Genomic DNA, 18,776 nt, shown 5'->3' with positions numbered 1-18,776 from the left:
AAAGAAAAACTATAAACAAATAAAATGTTGAACCCAAAGTACATACAAATGTGTGCAATTTGGTCATCAAAGTTGACAATGATTAAAGTATCAACCAAGGGAGAAATGAAGATGTGTGTTTGATGGAGGTAAGTTCCAAAATACATCTCAGTGAGTATAATTATTAACAAAGTTACCCATAGACCTATAGGATTTCCATTCATCATACATTCTATTAATCTATGATTATGGCTTTCACAAACCATAGAATAACAACGGCAAAAACAAAATATTGTCATTTGGGGTGCACAAGTTACGTACGAGCAAAACACCACCGCTACAAAAACCTCACAGGGAGCACCCTGGTAGCACCCTGGTAGAGCGTGCGCTCCATATACAGAGGCTCAGTCCTTACTGCAGCGGCCAGGGTTTGAGTCCGAGTCGTGGCCCTTTGCTGCATGCCATCCCCCCTTTCTCCCCCCTTTCCTTCAGCTGGCCTATCAAATAAAGGCCAAAAATGCCCCCAAAACGTTCTGAGTTCTGGTAGCAATACCTCTGGCTTGGTTGTGTCCAATAAACACAACTGGCATATTAGGTGGGTGGGAAGAGGGTGAGGGATCATCTGACTTTGTGCTGAGCTAGCAATTCCTTCAGGCAGTTCTGGTTGAGGGTAAGAAAAGGTTTTGTGTTGCACAGCAACAGCAACAGCATAAATTCCTCTGAATGGCAACATTATAAAAACCAGGTCTATAGAGGATTGCAGATTCCTTTTGCTTAATGACTTGCTTGACACAGGAGTTTGAGAGGTGCAAACATGAGACATACGTGACATTCAAAATGCGTCAGTACTATCTAAGAAACTCGTAAAAAACATTCGGTCACTGTTCCACAAAACTGTTCACGTCACTTTATGCTGCTTATTGAATTTTTGGCAAGCACAGCTCACAGAATATTTCGGCTCTACTGCAAACCGCTCGCACTTATGTGTCTGACAAGTGCATCCCCAGTTCATCAGTCTGTGGGGGGTCAGTGTCACCTAGCAACTCTGTTTCAGGCACTATCAAGTCCTTGTTGTGGTCCAGCTCTTGCTGGGACGCCCGGTCAGCCAAGTCCTCATCATTGGTCTTGGAGTCCTCGTTTAGTAAAGCTGCTCGCTCTGTGACAGAAGTGTTGGAGGGGGCAGTGGTGACATAGCCTGTAGACGTGGATCCACTGCCACTGTGGTGAGAACCGGCTTTGCTAACTATCTGTGGCGGGTGGTGCATCTGCTGGTGGGGCATGGGCATGGGGATCTGCATGGGGTAAAAGTTCTGTAGGTACTGGTAAGCCGGCATGGGGTGGTATCCATTGACGGGGATGTAGAGCTGCTGCGGCACCATCTGCCGGTGCATTTGACCCTTCATGGGCAGGAACTGGGGCTGATGGAATGGCAAGCTCTTTTTAGGGCTGGTGTAGCGCGACGCATTGGCTGTGCTCATGCTGATGTTGCTAACCGGGCTGGTGCTGAGAGAGCTGGTCTGGGTGGTGTTGCTGGTGCCAGATGTCTGAGCAGAGCTGTTATAGTTGGACAGGCTTTCCCAGGAGCGCAGGCGTGTGTGGATGTCCTTGAAGCGAGGCCTTCTTGCTTGGAACTCGCTCCAACACTCCAGCATGAGGGTGTAGATCCAGGATGGGCAGTCATCTGGACAAGGCAGGAGCTGGTGGCTGCGTACCATCTCGATCACGTCCTGGTTGGAGTAGCCACAGTACGGCTGCAGACCGTAGCTGAAAGTCTCCCACAGCAAGACCCCGTAAGACCAGATGTCCGAGTCGGTGGAGAACTTGCCGTACATAATAGCTTCTGGGGACATCCAACGAATGGGGAAAGGGCTTGTGCCCATGAGGTTGTAGTAATCAGCAGAGTAGACGTCTCGGAACAGGCCCAGGTCCAGGATCTTGATGCTGAGTTTGTCAAAGACCAGAATGTTTCGGGCAGCAAGGTCTTTATGGACTACTTGTTGGCTGGAAAGGTACTCCATTCCGGCAGCAATCTGGGTGATAAGATGAAGGAAATCAGCCTGCTCCAGTGTGGATTTGACTGTCTTGCCATCATCTGAGCTGCCAACGTCTGAGTTAGGGGAGCGCATCACCAGGTACTCATGCAGGTCGCCAAGGCCGGAGTAGGTGAATATCATGCTCATTGGCTGCTCTTTAGTGACCGCACCCAGCAGACAGACAATATTTTGGTGTTGGATGTGAAAGCGGAGCATGGCTTCGTGGCGGAATTCCTCACAGAGAGTGGCATCCACTTTGTCCTTTAATGTTCTGATGGCCACCACTTGGGTCTGCTCGCCAGGTGCCGTGCCGTACATGTGGCCCTTGTAAACCTTACCAAAGCGATCCTCGCCAAGCTCCTCCATAAAGCGTACTGCTGACATGTTAATCTCCCGCAGCTTGGCCTGTAGTCACAAAGCAATAAATACAATGACGTGTCATCAAAGTGTATGGCTAACAATAAAACCTAATGTATTACTTCAGCACTGGAATGCAACAGTTTATAATGCAGCTGTATGGAGGTCACTTTCTCTTACATTACTGGGTGTTCAGACCCTAAACCAACACTGCATTAAAAAAGAACTATAGCACTGCGTTGGTGGGGGTGTGCTGCTTCAGGTACCGATGAGATGATAAATAAGATCCTCAGATTGGAGTTTGAGTAATAGATCCATTTTTTAAGGTTTTAAGGTTTATCAGACACCAAAACACTGCACAGTGGTTTATAATACTATTAGAAAGGATTTTTACAACTCTGGTTCTCACACTAACAATCATTTTAAACTCTGCTCTCAGTAGAGTCACCCCGTTGGTGTTACAAAGTAATACACCCCGAGTGACCACTAAAGTGCAAGTGTTCACCATGTGCTTTATAATAATGTAAACATTAGTTTGGTAACACTATGCACCACTTACAATGCAGAATAAACTGGTGTCGACCTTATTATTACCCTTACCCTTTATCACGGTGCAAAATCCTCAATGAATTTGGGCTTAATCATTTATTTTGTATTAAAATTAATAAGGGGGCTGTTGTCTAATGTAGTGCTCATGTCGGTGTGAACACGGCCATACATCAGAAAGAATGTGATGTAGTAACCAATGAGACTCTGTCATGTGTGTGTCTATGTGTGTGTGTGTGTGTGTGTGTGTGTGTGTTACCTGCTGTTTCTGCTGACTGAGGAGAGACAGCTCCATATCCGGGCTAGGTGAGCTGCTGAGCTGGCAGCGGAGTGGTGTGTCCGACGATTCCTTTTGCTTATTGCGACACATGCAAACCAGAAAGAAGAGGCAAGCGATGACCAATGGGATGGCGATCGCAGGGATTAGAATGAACAGAATCTCCTTCCTGGGGTTGTCTGGAGGCTCTGGAGAGGGTAAGATAATAGAGATAGTAGCGAGTTAAATCCTCTTTGATTTTTATCTTTGAATACATGATGTGTGGTATTTAGACTACCCCGGTTCAAGAGCAGTAGGAGTAAAAACTCCTTTGTTCCATGTTCAACAACTCGGCTTCATTTCCACATGTTATGTAGAACTTTTAGACATTGCAATCATACAATTGTACAATTGTGTTGTATATATTGTACATACAAGAAACATTTTTGTACTTCATGTCTTTGTACTGTTGTGTTTTTGTTTCTTTGTACGTTTGTATGTTTTTTTATCTTGCACTCCTGACTGCAGATCAAGTTTGCCTTTTGGGTTAATAAAGTGACTGAACCGAACATACATACAGCAATCCTCCTGAAGGCTATGATGTGTCTAATAGACACCTGCTGTGCCTTTAACTGAGGTTTTAGTAATCTACTATAATCAGTCAACTGATAGTGACATCACTATGAATAATCCACGTTAAAAACTACATCCACCCTCACGGAGCAGGCACAGAATTCTCATCACCTGGTTTGGTCTTAGTGGAACCAATGGGTTCTGTCCCCTCAAAATCAAAGAATGAACAGAAAATGTACTGAGGGCCCAGTGAGAATTTAAGATCTCAGAACAAAAAGTAAAATAAAGGGACAAACTGAACTCATTACAGATGTACCATATAGCTGACACTGAGCTTAAAGGTCCCATATTGAAAAAATTAGATTTCCATGTCTTGTTTGATTATAAAGCAGGTGGAGGTGCTATATATATAAATACTATGAAAATATGAAAATGCTCAGTCCATAGAGAAATGCACACAGCCTGTATTCAGAAACTGTGCCTTTAAACGAGGCGTCAAGACTTCCTGTACGGGTGTGATGTCACAACTGTACTATACATAGGTAGAAAGTGGCGCGACAGGCGCTAAAACAGAGTGTTTTAGACAGAGGGGAAATAGAATGGTATATTCAGGTATATTCAGACAGACAGTATGAGAAATATGTTTTTTGAACATTAAATCATGTAAACATGTTCTAGCTGAAACCCAAAACACAAGTATCAACCTGAAAATGAACATGCCCTGGGACCTTTAAAGCATCTGGCTGACTGTTAAGATGAGAAGAAATCCCATGGCAACCAGTGGCAATATAGTGTACACAATAGCGGTGCCACGCCTGGTCCTCCAGAACCTGAGCCCTGAATATTTTCTATCCCAAAAATATAAACTCTAGCAGCTTTCTAACTGAACTAGACTGATTATTACACCACCCGCAGCAACTGCACATGTGGGCCTCCTCTCACGCTTCTTTGAGCTTCTTTTTTTTGCCCGCCACTTTAAATAACTACACCGTAGAAAGTTGCAGTAATTAGAAATGGTGCACGGATAGACAGAAATAGTATGCCAGCAACATGCCAGTAACTGCCTTGAATAAAGAACTGTGCTTTTTTTTCAAGTTGGAACTCCCACAGTTTGCAGGAAGAAATAAAACCACAGTTTATATGTTAGGTGGACCACTGTGTGACTTCATTAACTCAAAGCCACCTGCTTCCAACCAGTGGATCTAAATAAGTACTTTGGCAGAGCAAAGGAGGGACTGGGATAAGACAGGCCAAGAGAGGGGAACGTTTTACGATTTCCAGAAGCTGAGTTCCTGTTGACCTTCAAAATGTCCCAGGACATTTTTCAACAGTGGCTGGTAATAACCCTGTCTGCACTTTGATTGGGCCCTGTGGTCCACCTGACAGAGGAACTGTATATACACACACACATCAACAACAGGGACATGTGAAGACTGTAGAGCCAATAGCTTCTACAGCACATCATCATCCCCCAGGACTAATGGACAGCTAAAGATCTTGGCAAAACATGTAGAGCAGAGTGTAAAGCTTGTGGATGGCTTTCTTCATTACACTGCAACATTCCGTTACAAATCAAGTGCTGACAGATCACTCACTGTGCTGTCCGGCACTGCAGACCGCATACAGCTACCAACAGTCCCTCAGATCAGTGGAAAGAATCTGGTAGACTAATCGTGACAAAGATGATGTTTGAATTGTCTTTCACACATTCATTAAGAATGATAGAATACATTGTCTACACTGTTCCAGGAGAGGCAGCACCATCTGTTGTTCACACAAGCAATGTACCAACCAGTAACACTAAACTGTGTTAGGGGCCGATCACACCGAGACAAACTTGGAAAGTTCCTTGTAACCAAACACCGCTAATATTAGTCTTTTGTCTCCAATCGCCATCTTGCCACCATTAAAAAATGAAGTGGTTCTACTTCTTCTTGAGGAAGAAAGTGGTAAAGTAGTAAAGCCCACCTCTTGCTTGATTTGATTGGCTCCCTGGGCCAGTGTGACATTGACAAGCGGTGTGACTTCGCAACTTCCACAGGAAAGTCGAGAATATTTTAACTTTTATGCACGCCTAAAAACAGCTAGAAAAACACGACGCGCAGCGCAAGACAGAAGGGAGCGTTGAGTGTGCCGTTGTAATGGTGAAATTACATTTAAGCATAATTCCTTATATTTTTATGTTTTATTTCTACTTTAATTCTCTCACAAATGGTGAAAGGGAGTTTTTCTCATTTCCACATGTAGAAATCTGATTCACAAAGTCTGGAACATGATGTGAGCACTGTTTGTCTGAACAGATAGGGGCTACAAGGTCACCCTAAAACTATCTCTAGTTTTCCCATGTCAGTTAAGATGTAACTGGGGGGGTGAAAGTCGTACAGGGAGGAGGAGGTGAGATGGCTCCGAGATGTCTCTTGTGTATTTCTTGATTGTGTTCATGTGTATCAGATTGCCTGTAAAAGTTGTAGCTTCATAATAAGCCAAGTGCGTGTGTGCTGTCACTCTGAAGATCCATATAAGCCTAGTGTTCTGTTCATTCATTAGAGGGACTGACTCCACACTGGGTTGCTGTGCCTTTTGTGAAATCATGTTGCCCATATATTTGCAAATATATATTTTTAATAAAATACAAAAACCTAACTTGGTTTAGTCTCTGACTGTCTTATTTGTTTCACTTTACTAAACTTTGAAAACTTTACCCCTGCTGCAAAGGAAACTTCCACTACACTGTCCAATTGTTAAACAATGGTTTTGCTGGCAACGCATTTCCAACGACCATTGTTGGTGTCCATGTCCATACATGTTGACAAAATATCATTCATGACAGCGTCCTGGGGTTGTGTGCGCCCACATTGGTAACGTGATACTTTGGCTCACACAACATGCCAGCTGAGGACTTAAAAGACCTTGTTCATTTGACCAATCAAAATGCACCACCTTTTAGATTTACCCTTCAGCTTTCTACATGATGCTGGGAAAACGCTGTTGAATTACCATCGATTGCCCGTGTGAAAACACTTCATCAGAATGACTGACCAAATTTTGAGGTACAAAGATTGTTGCAACCATACAGTTAGATATCCCTTGATGAATGCCTAAAATTAAGACTACATCTACACTGCTACGTTTGGTTCCCCCCTCTCATTCCCCCTGCTCTGGTGTGTCCCCCTCTCATTCCCCCTGCTCTGGTGTGTCCCCCTCTCATTCCCCCTATTATGGTGTTTCCGAGCCCCTAAAGCGGAGACATTAGGAAACTCTTCTGACCCGTTTTGGTTTGAAATCTGCGGGGTTGTGTTGACTTGTCACTGACGCCAACGTATCTCCTCCTGATTGGTTCTTATCGGTCACCACGTCTCGTTCTGAGACTAAAGCTACTAACGTTACCATGGTAACTACCAGCAGTGGGCGGAGTCTCCACACTGCCTCCTGTGTATTCAATTCAATTAAATTCAATTTCATTTATAGTATCAAATCAAAACAATAGTTATCTCAGGACATTTTACAGATATTTAAATGCCCAGTATACCAGAATGTTGATGAGATATGAGGTTTGGGCATGTTAGTTTAAACAGAGATTAGTTCTTCTACTGGAGATAAAAACTCTTGGTACACGGAGATCACTTTGGGCTCAAAACTCAAAAGTAAAAAACCAAAATGTAGCAATGTAAATGTAGCCTAAGAAAAATGCCCCAAATTTCTAGCCACACTGGTCATGGATTAGAATACTATTTTAAAATCAAAGTACTATCAATGAATATGTGTTGCAGCACAAAAAGGTAACAGTGCCGAGACAGAAAAGTAGTATCGGTCTTGGTTCTTGGTCATATGCTGATTCTCCTTCCAGTTTAATGTCCCTGCTGTTCCACTGGCTTATGGCTGGTATTTAACAGCAAGATACCACTCCCCACTGAAACACACTGATTCTTACTCACATATACCACTGCTGTTTATGATATGCCACCGCTGCCTTGTGCAACTTATAAATGAAATCTCACTCACTGTCAGATTCTACATTCCACCAACATGTTTGGTGGTGTATGCTGATTCTTCGTGGTTAACACTTTGACTACTGGCCGCTGCTATTCTACTGGAGGAATGGCAAAATAGCTTGTCATCTGTATTCCACTGGCTGACAAACTCACTCCCTACAGGCATATACAACTTGTTACTGGCAAAACATTTAAATGAAAAAATAAGTGAATGAGACCCAAATTTGGGCTGAAATACCAATATTCAATACTTGGTTGTATTATATTCAAGTGACAAGTTTCAAGTTTTATAGCAATATCAGCATTTTGGTCAGACCGTAGGGAGATTTCCTGAATTTGACTCACAGAATCCACCTTTAAGCGAAACTAAGACGTGCATTTCATCTCTTTGTGCAAGTTTTACCCTGTGCTGCTGCTTGGGTTGCCTTTGGGCTAATGTGACAGCATTCAATATAGCCTTGAGCTGTGTTGTGTTACAGAAACGTTTTAGGTCGGACTGCTCCTGTGACTTTTAGGTAAGAGGGACTCAGGTGCTTATTTAGACATGAGACTGATTTGTAAAATTGCCATTACCTTTACATAAGAGGTTCATGTCTGAAAGGGGCTAAACTGCTACCATAAAAACACACTGTGGTGTCGGCATAATCCAGTGGAACACATGTGACATACATTGATGTGTTCTGGGCAAAAGAAAAGAAGGTAAAACCATTTAACACCACACTAGATTATTTTTAGATTTTTTTGTCTTTTATTCACAGTGTTTCACCAAATAATTCCTTTATCAAAACATTTGTTATGTGTTAAGGGAATACATGTAACTTTTAGATGTTTGTGAAAAAGTGTAATGTTCCATCTGATGATCATAAATGACCTGTAACAGCAAACGAGACTAACAGTGAGAAGATGGTAGTTTTATATAGCTTTTATTAATGCCTCTGCCCGGGTCTGATTTTTCTCGGAAAGTCACAAAATGATGTCCGGCAGGTAGACGGCGCTACAGTCACACATTCTGACGGTAAAAGGTAGCAGGAGATTTCTTTATATAGGCCTAATTGTATTTTAATGTTATTTTAGAAGTTATCTGTTGTAGTTATGGCTGATACTGGGGCAGGACCATCACAGGAAAGAATAAAATTAAAAGAAGAACTGAAAGCTAAAAAGGAGAGTGAAAGACGACGGGGGATAACGTGAGTCACACTCAGTCGGGCTTTCAACAGATGGAGACAATTGTGGGACTGTAAATGATTCAAAAACATCCCTGAATGGCCCTCAGGTATGTTATATGTCTATTTCATTCATAAAATAACTTTACAATGCACAATATGGTTGTACGTCAGTAGCCGACTTTAAAAATCACGTCCGCCTTCCATTTAGCACCAGTTTTTATTCCTTTTAGTCCGTGTTTGTGTTGGCCTACTATTTTCTTTTTGTTCCTCTGTAATGTTATTTGTGTAAAGCGTCCGTGGGTTTCATGAAATGTGCTAAATGAATCTAAGTTATTATTATGTTGGTTGCTACAACAATCTCTTAATGCTCTGGCTCGTGACCCAGTGACAGTGATACCTGGTTTATCTCACGAGACATCCAGAGGTTACTGTAGCAACACTGGAAATGAAAGGATGCATCTGTAACGTATTCTCTTATTGGAAATGAATGATTTTCTGTCTGAGCTAAACATTCATCACGACTATATGACCTCCTGGTAACTCAGTAATCTACAGTAGGTAATACAGCACGGTAAAGAAAAGAGCTTTAGGACAGCAGGTGGTAAAACACTACCGCTTTAGTCTAGGGCTACAAAAAATCCTCGATGTAAAATGATTTGCCTCGAAGCTTCGTTAAATCAGTGTTACCAACGTTATATGCTGAAGGACAGTGTTTCCGCACGGATCATTATTACTTTGGCACACTAGACGTCTGCTGCTGGCCAGAGCATAAATAGCGAGCGGCTAAGAGAAGAGACAGGTTGGAGAAAACTACAGAAAGCGTCCAAAGTTTGGAATCAGTTCAAACGTAATTAAAACGAAAACTCTGTACAGTGTCTACTGCAAAATCAAACTAGCTTAGCACGATAATAGCACGACGTCAGTGCTTCAGCATCTCAACAGAAAACATTCAGTCTAATCTAATCCTCCATTCCACGAAGCGGACCCGACAAAAGTAAATCACAGTCGTATGGACGATGAAACTACACCAAACACAATAACTACCAAAATCAAAGACAAGAAAATAGGTAGTGGTGACCACGATCTGATCTAAAGAGCTGAGGCGTTGACTATCCCTTCGGAAAAACAGCTGATTGTTGCGCACCACTTTCTCTCTCTCTCTCCACGGAGAAACAGCTGATCTAATAGCATAAGTGCATAGCATAAGTGTAACAGAGCTGTGTAGCATTGTAATCAAATATATAAATGAAAATAGGTTTAGTATAACTAATATTTACATATAGGCCTATATACAGATCAGACTAAGGTTGAAACTGAAAGTTAAGTTGCACAACTTAAGGTAATGTTTATGTATGTTTAATGTATGCCTTAGTTTGAGGTTGATATCATTTGAAAAAATGTTTTCTTTAAAAAAACAATGTAATATGGCACTTGAATGCACTTAATATGTTTAGTTTTTTGAGATATGATATTGTAAGCAATGTAGGCAATACAAATATTGTTTTTTAACCAAACTATTGTTAATTATTGCTCTTCAATAAAACAAAAGTATTTCTTATCCGATTACTCGATTAATCGATGGAATAATCGGTAGAATACTTGATTACTAAAATAATTGATAGCTGCAGCCCTAGTTTAGTCCAAAGGGGCCGCTAGAATCAACACAGACTGAAAGTTACATATAGACACTTTAAAGGTCCCATGACATGATGCTCTTTGGATTCTTTTATATAGGCCTTAGTGGTCCCCTAATACTGTATCTGAAGTCTCTTTTATATAGGCCTTAGTGGTCCCCTAATACTGTATCTGAAGTCTCTTTTATATAGACCTTAGTGGTCCCCTAATACTGTATCTGAAGTCTCTTTTATATAGGCCTTAGTGGTCCCCTAATACTGTATCTGAAGTCTCTTTTATATAGACCTTAGTGGTCCCCTAATACTGTATCTGAAGTCTCTTTTATATAGACCTTAGTGGTCCCCTAATACTGTATCTGAAGTCTCTTTTATATAGGCCTTAGTGGTCCCCTAATACTGTATCTGAAGTCTCTTTTATATAGACCTTAGTGGTCCCCTAATACTGTATCTGAAGTCTCTTTTATATAGACCTTAGTGGTCCCCTAATACTGTATCTGAAGTCTCTTTTATATAGACCTTAGTGGTCCCTTAATACTGTATCTGAAGTCTCTTTCCCAAAATTCAGCCTTGGTGCAGAATTACAGCCACTAGAGCCAGTCCCACAATGAGCTTTCCTTAGGATGTGCCATTTCTGTGTCTGTAGCTATTGAGGAGGAGAGAGGGGGGGGGGGGCAAGGTGGAGGGTGGGGGTGTGGTCTTGACCAACTGCCACTTTGCTCGTTTGAAAGCCATGATGTCTCTCTCTCATGGGGGCAAATTCTCTGGGCGGGCAAAGCAACGAAAGGGGAGGTAACCTTTCTCCTTATGACCTCATAAGGAGAAGATTCTTGATTGGTCCATCTGAGCTTTCATTTTCTCAAAGGCAGAGCAGGATACCCAGGGCTCGGTTTAGACCTATCACCATTTTTAGCCACTGGGGGACCATAGGCAGGCTGGGGGAATGCATATTAATGTTAAAAAACCTCATAAAGTGAAATTGTCATGCCATGGGACCATAACAATCCAAGTAACTATTGAAAGTATAATTATTGTATGGTGGTACTTACTGCAGGGCTGGATGTCACACAGCTCCACCCTGACCTGAGGGTCCAGGGTGAAACACCAGGGCCTCTGCATCTGCCCCCCCGGGTTACGGCAAAAGTTGTGACCTCCCCAGAGCTCGGGGTACTCCTGGGACAGGTGGTGGCTGTGAGGGTACTGAGCGCTCCACGGCTGGCAGTGATGGCCCGACACAGTGATGCTCAGCGTGCCCCTGTAGTCGCCCCCACTTCCATTGTAGCAGCTGTGGTCTGAGGGGGAATCTGGGGAGCAGACAGGGACACTTGACGAGGGGTTTACAAAATGATTGCATATTCAGAACTTCAGTGAGTGACAGTCCTGTGGTGTGTAACATGATCACACATTTTAACTTTTGACTGTTGTTCAAATGTTATTCATATTCTTTTTTAATAGTTCACATTATGGGGCTTAATATAGCAAAGCTAAATAGTATGTTACTACTTTGGATGGAATAGTTCAACGTTTTCTTTCTTTCTGAAAATGAGAAGACTCATATCAATCTCATGTCTGTGTGTTCAGTATCAGGATGTGGTTAGCCTAGCTTAGCATAAAGCACGGTAAAGCATGTGTGTGCGTGCGTGTGTGTGTGAAGCAGACAAAGAGGAATGATTTGGGGGAATTGGGACAGGCAAAGGGAAAAGTATAATAGATTAAGCAATAAAAAGTAGCAAAAAAACCCAAAACCTTTCAAAACTATGTTAGTTTTTGATAAAAAGACAGCCTGGGTAAAGAATTTAATTAAATGGATAAATAAACTTCAGTAAATTATTGGTTAACTGACCAGCCTCACTAAGTATCAAAGTGTTACACTGGCTGCAAGTTGTTGTAAAAAGATGTGTGTGTGCATGCCGTAGCATCCACCTACATGGACCCAGTTTTTCTGCTGGCACTCCTATCCTCATACAGGAAGTAGCTTCGGCGGTGCCCGGCTGCGGCAGCAGGGGGCAGCTGGGGAGTTCCAGCTGCATGAGGATCATGGGATTGGACCGGGCGATGGCGTACTCGATGTGGCACAGGTCGTTCTCCAGGGCCTCGCACTCATCACGACAGAGCTGGCGCCGCCGCGGGGCCCGAGAGCCCTCATCACACAGCGGGAAGACGTAGTAGCAGAAGGACGGGATGGCAAACCTGGAGCACTGGTCCGATAGGTGGGTGGAGGTGCCAATCATAGTCAAGGCGGCTGGGAGGAAGGAAACAGAGACTATAACTGTAATCTCAGATATCTCTAGTAGTTACAGTTCTACCCAGCTGTGTGACGTCAGTTGGTCTTACCTGTGATGCGGTTCTCACTCTCCCCCTGCATCTGCAGGGACTCGACATAAATGCTCTGGTTGCCAATGAAGCGAGCACAGGCAATGCCTCTGTATGGCTGGCAGAAACCTTTTTCACGCGACCTGAAAAGAAAAACAAATTATGCTTTAAACACCTTTTTTTTAAACAGAGAAAGAAAGCACAAAAAACCAAGAGAAAACTAAAAACTAAGTCACTTTATTGAACCCACTCCCACTATAGCTATGTACTGTAAGCCTGACTGATATATTGACCAGAGCTAATATATTATATGTATATATGTTCTTAAGCTTATTACAGATAAATTGGTGCATTGTTAGAGTGAGCAGTAGTGCTGGGTATCGTTCAAAAGATGTCAATACCGGTACCGATACCAATACTGTGACTTTGATACCGGTTACTGAAACTTTTTTCAATACCAATTTTATAAAACAAAAAGTCTCTACGATGTGTAACGTTAGACAGCCAATCACAGACATGATTAGATCTTGGTAGAAGCATGCTGATTGGCTCACTGAGGCTGATGAGATTTACTCCTTAGGTATTGAAATTTGGTATTGAATAACGAGGCATCTTTCAATACTCAATACTAAGGAGGCAATTCGATCAGTGCCTAAAATGTATTGAATTCAGTACCCAGCCCTAGTGAGCAGTGTGCTTTTCAGCATTCATATAAGTAGTCACTTCCGATGTATGTATGTGTATGTTTAAAGTAACCCTCAAATAGTTTGCCCACCAAATGGACAGTGACCAACGTCACTCTGTTGGTAGTCCAGGCTCGGTCCACCAGAAAGCTCAAAATAATATTTTTAAAATGATATGTCTTGATCATTACATATGTTGGTCTCAGCTTTACTAACAACATTTCAGGGATCCCTATCAAAAGTGTTTGTTAGAAAATGAATGAATTCATTATTGGATTCTGAAAAGACATTAATTGGCAAACAAAAATCCAGTATCTTTCAGACTCTGATTCCTATCTATCATAATACCTAGGAAATATGGGGTCGGAAAAATGAACAGAGATACAAAGTGCACAAAATAAAAACTACACATGCTATAGATCAGGCCTTAGTTGATGAGATAAGACTTGTATTTTATTTGCTCAGTACTAAGCATGGGCCGGTATGAGATTCTGACGGTATGATAACATTCAGCCAAAATATCACAGTTTCACAGCATTGCAGTAATTTTATTTTATTTTATTTATAGTGTCAAATCATAACAGGAGTTATCACAGGACACTTTACAGAAAGACTAGGTCTAGTCCACACTCTATAATTTACCCAACAATTTCCCACGAGCAAGCATTTGGTGCAACAGTGGCGAGGAAAAACTTCCTTTTCCTTTAAATGTATTATTTTGAAATGTCTGGGTAAAAAACAACAACTTTTTTCTCCATTAAAGGTCCCATGACATGGTGCTCTTTGGATGCTTTTATATAGACCTTAGTGGTCCCCTAACAATGTATCTGAAGTCTCTTTTATATAGACCTTAGTGGTCCCCTAATACAGTATCTGAAGTCTCTTTTATATAGACCTTAGTGGTACCCTAATACTGTATCTGAAGTCTCTTTTATATAGGCCTTAGTGGTCCCCTAATACTGTATCTGAAGTCTCTTTTATATAGACCTTAGTGGTCCCCTAATACTGTATCTGAAGTCTCTTTTATATAAGCCTTAGTGGTCCCCTAATACTGTATCTGAAGTCTCTTTTATATAGACCTTAGTGGTCCCCTAATACTGTATCTGAAGTCTCTTTTATATAGGCCTTAGTGGTCCCCTAATACTGTATCTGAAGTCTCTTTTATATAGACCTTAGTGGTCCCCTAATACTGTATCTGAAGTCTCTTTTATATAGACCTTAGTGGTCCCCTAATACTGTATCTGAAGTCTCTTTTATATAGACCTTAGTGGTCCCCTAATACTGTATCTGAAGTCTCTTTTATATAGGCCTTAGTGGTCCCCTAATACTGTATCTGAAGTCTCTTTTATATAGACCTTAGTGGTCCCCTAATACTGTATCTGAAGTCTCTTTCCCGAAATTCAGCCTTGGTGCAGAATTAAAGCCACTAGAGCCAGTCCCACAATGAGCTTTCCTTAGGATGTGCCATTTCTGTGTCTGTAGCTATTGAGGAGGAGAGAGGGGGGGGCCAGGTGGAGGGTGGGGGTGTGGTCTTGACCAACTGCCACTTTGCTGGTTTGAAAGCCATGATGTCTCTCTCTCTCTCTCTCTCTCATGGGTGGGCCAAATTCTCTGGGTGGGCAAAGCAGAGAAAGGGGAGGTAACTTTGCTCCTTATGACCTCATAAGGAGAAGATTCCTAATTGGTCCATCTGAGCTTTCATTTTCTCGAAGGCAGAGCAGGATACCCAGGGCTCGGTTTACACCTATCACCATTTCTAGTCACTGGGGGACCATAGGCAGGCTGGGGGAACGCATATTAATGTTAAAAAACCTCATAAATTGACATTTTCATGCCATGGGACCTTTAAACACAATGTATTTCACTTTTAAACACACTGCACACAGGCAGGGAGAGGGATTTCTAAACTGCACTTTCTGTCCTTGAAGACTCATAAAGGAGCAGAAAGGAGATGGAGGAAAAACAAAATAACAATAAACTATCAAATATTATGCAAGCAACTGAAAAGTTACAATACGGCCTTAAGGACTTCAAGAAACATGTACTTTGCTAACATAATCAACAACAATAACAATAATCCTAAAGTCCTATTTTCCACTATTGATCATTTACTTAACCCTGATTTTAATCTCTCACAGAGAATTTCAACAGACTCTCTTTGTGAAGAGTTTGCAGACCACTTCAGAGCCAAAATCCATACTATCAGATGTAACATTGTATCTTCTCAAAAGGTAGTTTTAGATACATCTGAACGTGTCCTTTCACCTGAGGAAACACTGGATAGTTTTGCCCTGGTAGATGCTGAGATGCTTGATAGAGTTTTCTCTACAGTAAAACCCACCACATGTGCTTTAGATCCAATCCCAACTACTTTTTTAAAACATTATATGGCTTTTTTAAAGATGAACTTTTAAACATGATGAATTGCTCTCTTCAAATGGGTGTCTTCCCTGCTGTCTTTAAAACAGCGTTGGTGAAGCCTGTTCTGAAAAAGAGCAATTTAGATTGTTATGTGTTTAATAATTACAGACCAGTATCCAATTTACCATTTTTAAGTAAAATTTTAGAAAAACTTGTTTTTACTCAAGTAAATGAATTTTTAAATAATTTTAAAATCCTTGACGATCATCAGTCTGGTTTTAGGGCAAATCACAGTACGGAGACAGCTTTGCTGAAGATTTTAAATGACCTCAGGTCTAACTTTGATTCACAAAAACTCTCAGTGTTGGTGCTACTGGATCTAAGTGCAGCCTTCGATACAGTGGACCACACTATTCTTTTAAACAGACTTAAATACCTGGTCGGCCTATCTGTTACTGTGTACAATTGGTTAGCTTCCTATCTCACAGACAGAACATTTACTGTAACTATGGATACATGCTCTTCAAAAACTCATGAAATGACATGTGGTGTGCCCCAAGGGTCAGTTTTGGGCCCTGTTTTTTTTAATCTGTATATGCTCCCTCTTGCAGGTGTCATAAGGAGGCATGGAATCAATTTTCACAGTTATGCTGATGATACACAGCTGTACATCTCCATGCCTCCTGGTGACACATGTCCGATGGATGCACTTTTTAACTGTATTTCAGATATAAAATCCTGGATGGCTGAGAACTTTTTACAGCTTAACCAGGACAAAACTGAAGTTTTGATTATCGAGAGAGAAACCCGAAATCAAAATCAAAATACAGGAACTTTCTTTAAATCCATCATCACAAGTGAAAAACCTAGGAGTCATTTTTGACTCTGAGCTTGGGTTTATCCCACATATCAAATATACAACTAAAATAGGTTTTTATCACCTCAAAAATATAGCCAGAGTCCGGCCTATTCTCTCTCGGGCCAACACGGAGATGCTGATGCATGCTTTTATCACCAGTCGCATTGATTATTGTAATGCCCTGCTTTCTGGTCTCCCCAAAAAGAGTATCTCTCCACTTCAACTGTTACAGAACTCAGCCGCTCGTGTGCTGACGAGGACCAGAAGGCAGGCACATATTACACCGGTTTTAAGATCACTGCATTGGCTCCCTGTGTGTTTCAGGATCGATTTTAAGGTTCTTTTGTTAGTTTTTAAATGTCTTAATGGTGTTGGGCCTTCTTATCTTTTTGAACTGCTTTTACCATATAAGCCTTCGTGAACCCTGAGGTCCTCTGGTACTGGCCTTTTGACTATTCCCAAGGTCGAGAAGCGTCGTTTCAGTACTACGGCCCCCGTCTGTGGAACAGTCTGCCGTCGGACCTCAGGGCTTCAGACAGAGAATGTTCAGATTTTTAAGAGCAGGCTCAAGACCCACCTGTTTAACTTAGCTTTTCCGTGCCCAGTGACATGTTAGTTTTATTGTGTGTATGAGACGGTGTCTGTGGATGTTGTTGGTGGGTGTGTGTCTGTAGGTGTCTGGGGATGTATTTATGTGATGGGAGGTGGGGGGGGTCAATTGTTTTTAATTGTAAAGCACTTTGTGCTACATTTTACATGTATGAAAAGTGCTCTATAAATAAAGTTTGATTGATTGATTGATAAAAAACTGCTCATACTAGGGCTGGGCGATATATTGATATTATATTGATATCATGATATGAGACTACATATCGTCTTAGATTTTGGATATGGTAATATCGTGATATGACATAAGTGTCTTTTCCTGGTTTTAAAGGCTGCATTACAGTGAAGTGTGATGTACTTTTCTGAACTTACCAGACTGTTGTAGCTGTTCTATTATTAATGATTATTTATCTAAAATCTAAGTGTGAAGATATTTTGCGAGAGCACCAACTGTCAACTCTAGAATATATTGCCGCAATATCGATATCGAGGTATTTGGTCAAGAATATCATGATATCTGATTTTCTCTATATCGCCCAGCCCTATATTAGAAAATATGGGATGTAGAAATAAGCGCTGAAAATGTGTAGAAGAAAAATTTAACAATTTAAAACGTTGGAAAAAACTAAAACAAACCTTATGGAGCTTTGATTTCAAAAAAGGTACTCCTGTTGTTATACAGTATTTATGTTTTCATTTTATTGTTATTTGAACAGCTGAGCATTGAACCAGGTGAAGAAACCTGTTTTATTATTTATTCATTTGATTTTGCAACTGTTCACTGAAATAGCCGGTTTCTATGAAATTACATGTGACATGACATATTTGGCTTTGACTGAACATTTGCTCTCACTTTGCGAAAAAAATATCGGGATATATATCGTATATTGATATTCAGCCAAAATATATTGGGATATGACTTTTGGTCCATATCGCCCAGCCCTAGCTCATACCACAGGAACAGTATTACGGGAAGTTTTAGTGGTTTTGAAACCGTTACTTTTTCAAACCGTGGTATACCTTCAAACTGGTAACCGGCCCATGACTAGTCAGTTCTGTGAAACTAAAAAGGACATTTCCACAAGTATCCTATGTTGCACCAAAAGCTCTAAGGTCTACCAAGAGTCATAATATTAGAATATTATTTTGCAGTCAGCCCTCAGCCCCAGCTCTCAGTGGAATCAACGTGCCACCATTTATATTTCTCATCCACACACACACACACACACACGCACACACGCACACACACACACACACACACACACACACACACACACACACACACACACTGCTGCCGGCCAACAGTTCACCACTTGTTGACTGCATATCACTGGGTGGATCACTCATTCCTGGAAATCTCTTACATCTATTATTCTATTCTTTTTTCTTTTACTCCCCATATCTCATTATGAGTACTTTAA

General features: G+C 41.4%; 1 protein-coding gene across 1 annotated transcript in view; it reads right to left on the bottom strand.

The window, feature by feature from the left end:
* Positions 1 to 432: 432 nt before the first annotated feature.
* The window catches only part of ror2 (receptor tyrosine kinase-like orphan receptor 2), a 67,485-nt gene continuing 49,141 nt past the window's right edge, over positions 433 to 18,776 (bottom strand). The window contains exons 5-9 of the mRNA XM_028602614.1: positions 12,868 to 12,989; positions 12,461 to 12,775; positions 11,583 to 11,837; positions 3,175 to 3,380; positions 433 to 2,417 (exon numbers count right to left, since the gene is read on the bottom strand). Of these exons, the coding sequence (XP_028458415.1) occupies positions 960 to 2,417; positions 3,175 to 3,380; positions 11,583 to 11,837; positions 12,461 to 12,775; positions 12,868 to 12,989 (2,356 nt within the window). The 3' untranslated portion in view covers positions 433 to 959. The remainder of the gene's footprint in view (positions 2,418 to 3,174; positions 3,381 to 11,582; positions 11,838 to 12,460; positions 12,776 to 12,867; positions 12,990 to 18,776) is intronic.

The sequence above is a fragment of the Perca flavescens genome, chromosome 16 (assembly GCF_004354835.1).
Source record: "Perca flavescens isolate YP-PL-M2 chromosome 16, PFLA_1.0, whole genome shotgun sequence".
NCBI lineage: Eukaryota > Metazoa > Chordata > Actinopteri > Perciformes > Percidae > Perca > Perca flavescens.
Note: the sequence above shows the minus strand (reverse complement) of the source record. Positions and strands in the feature narration are given on the sequence as shown.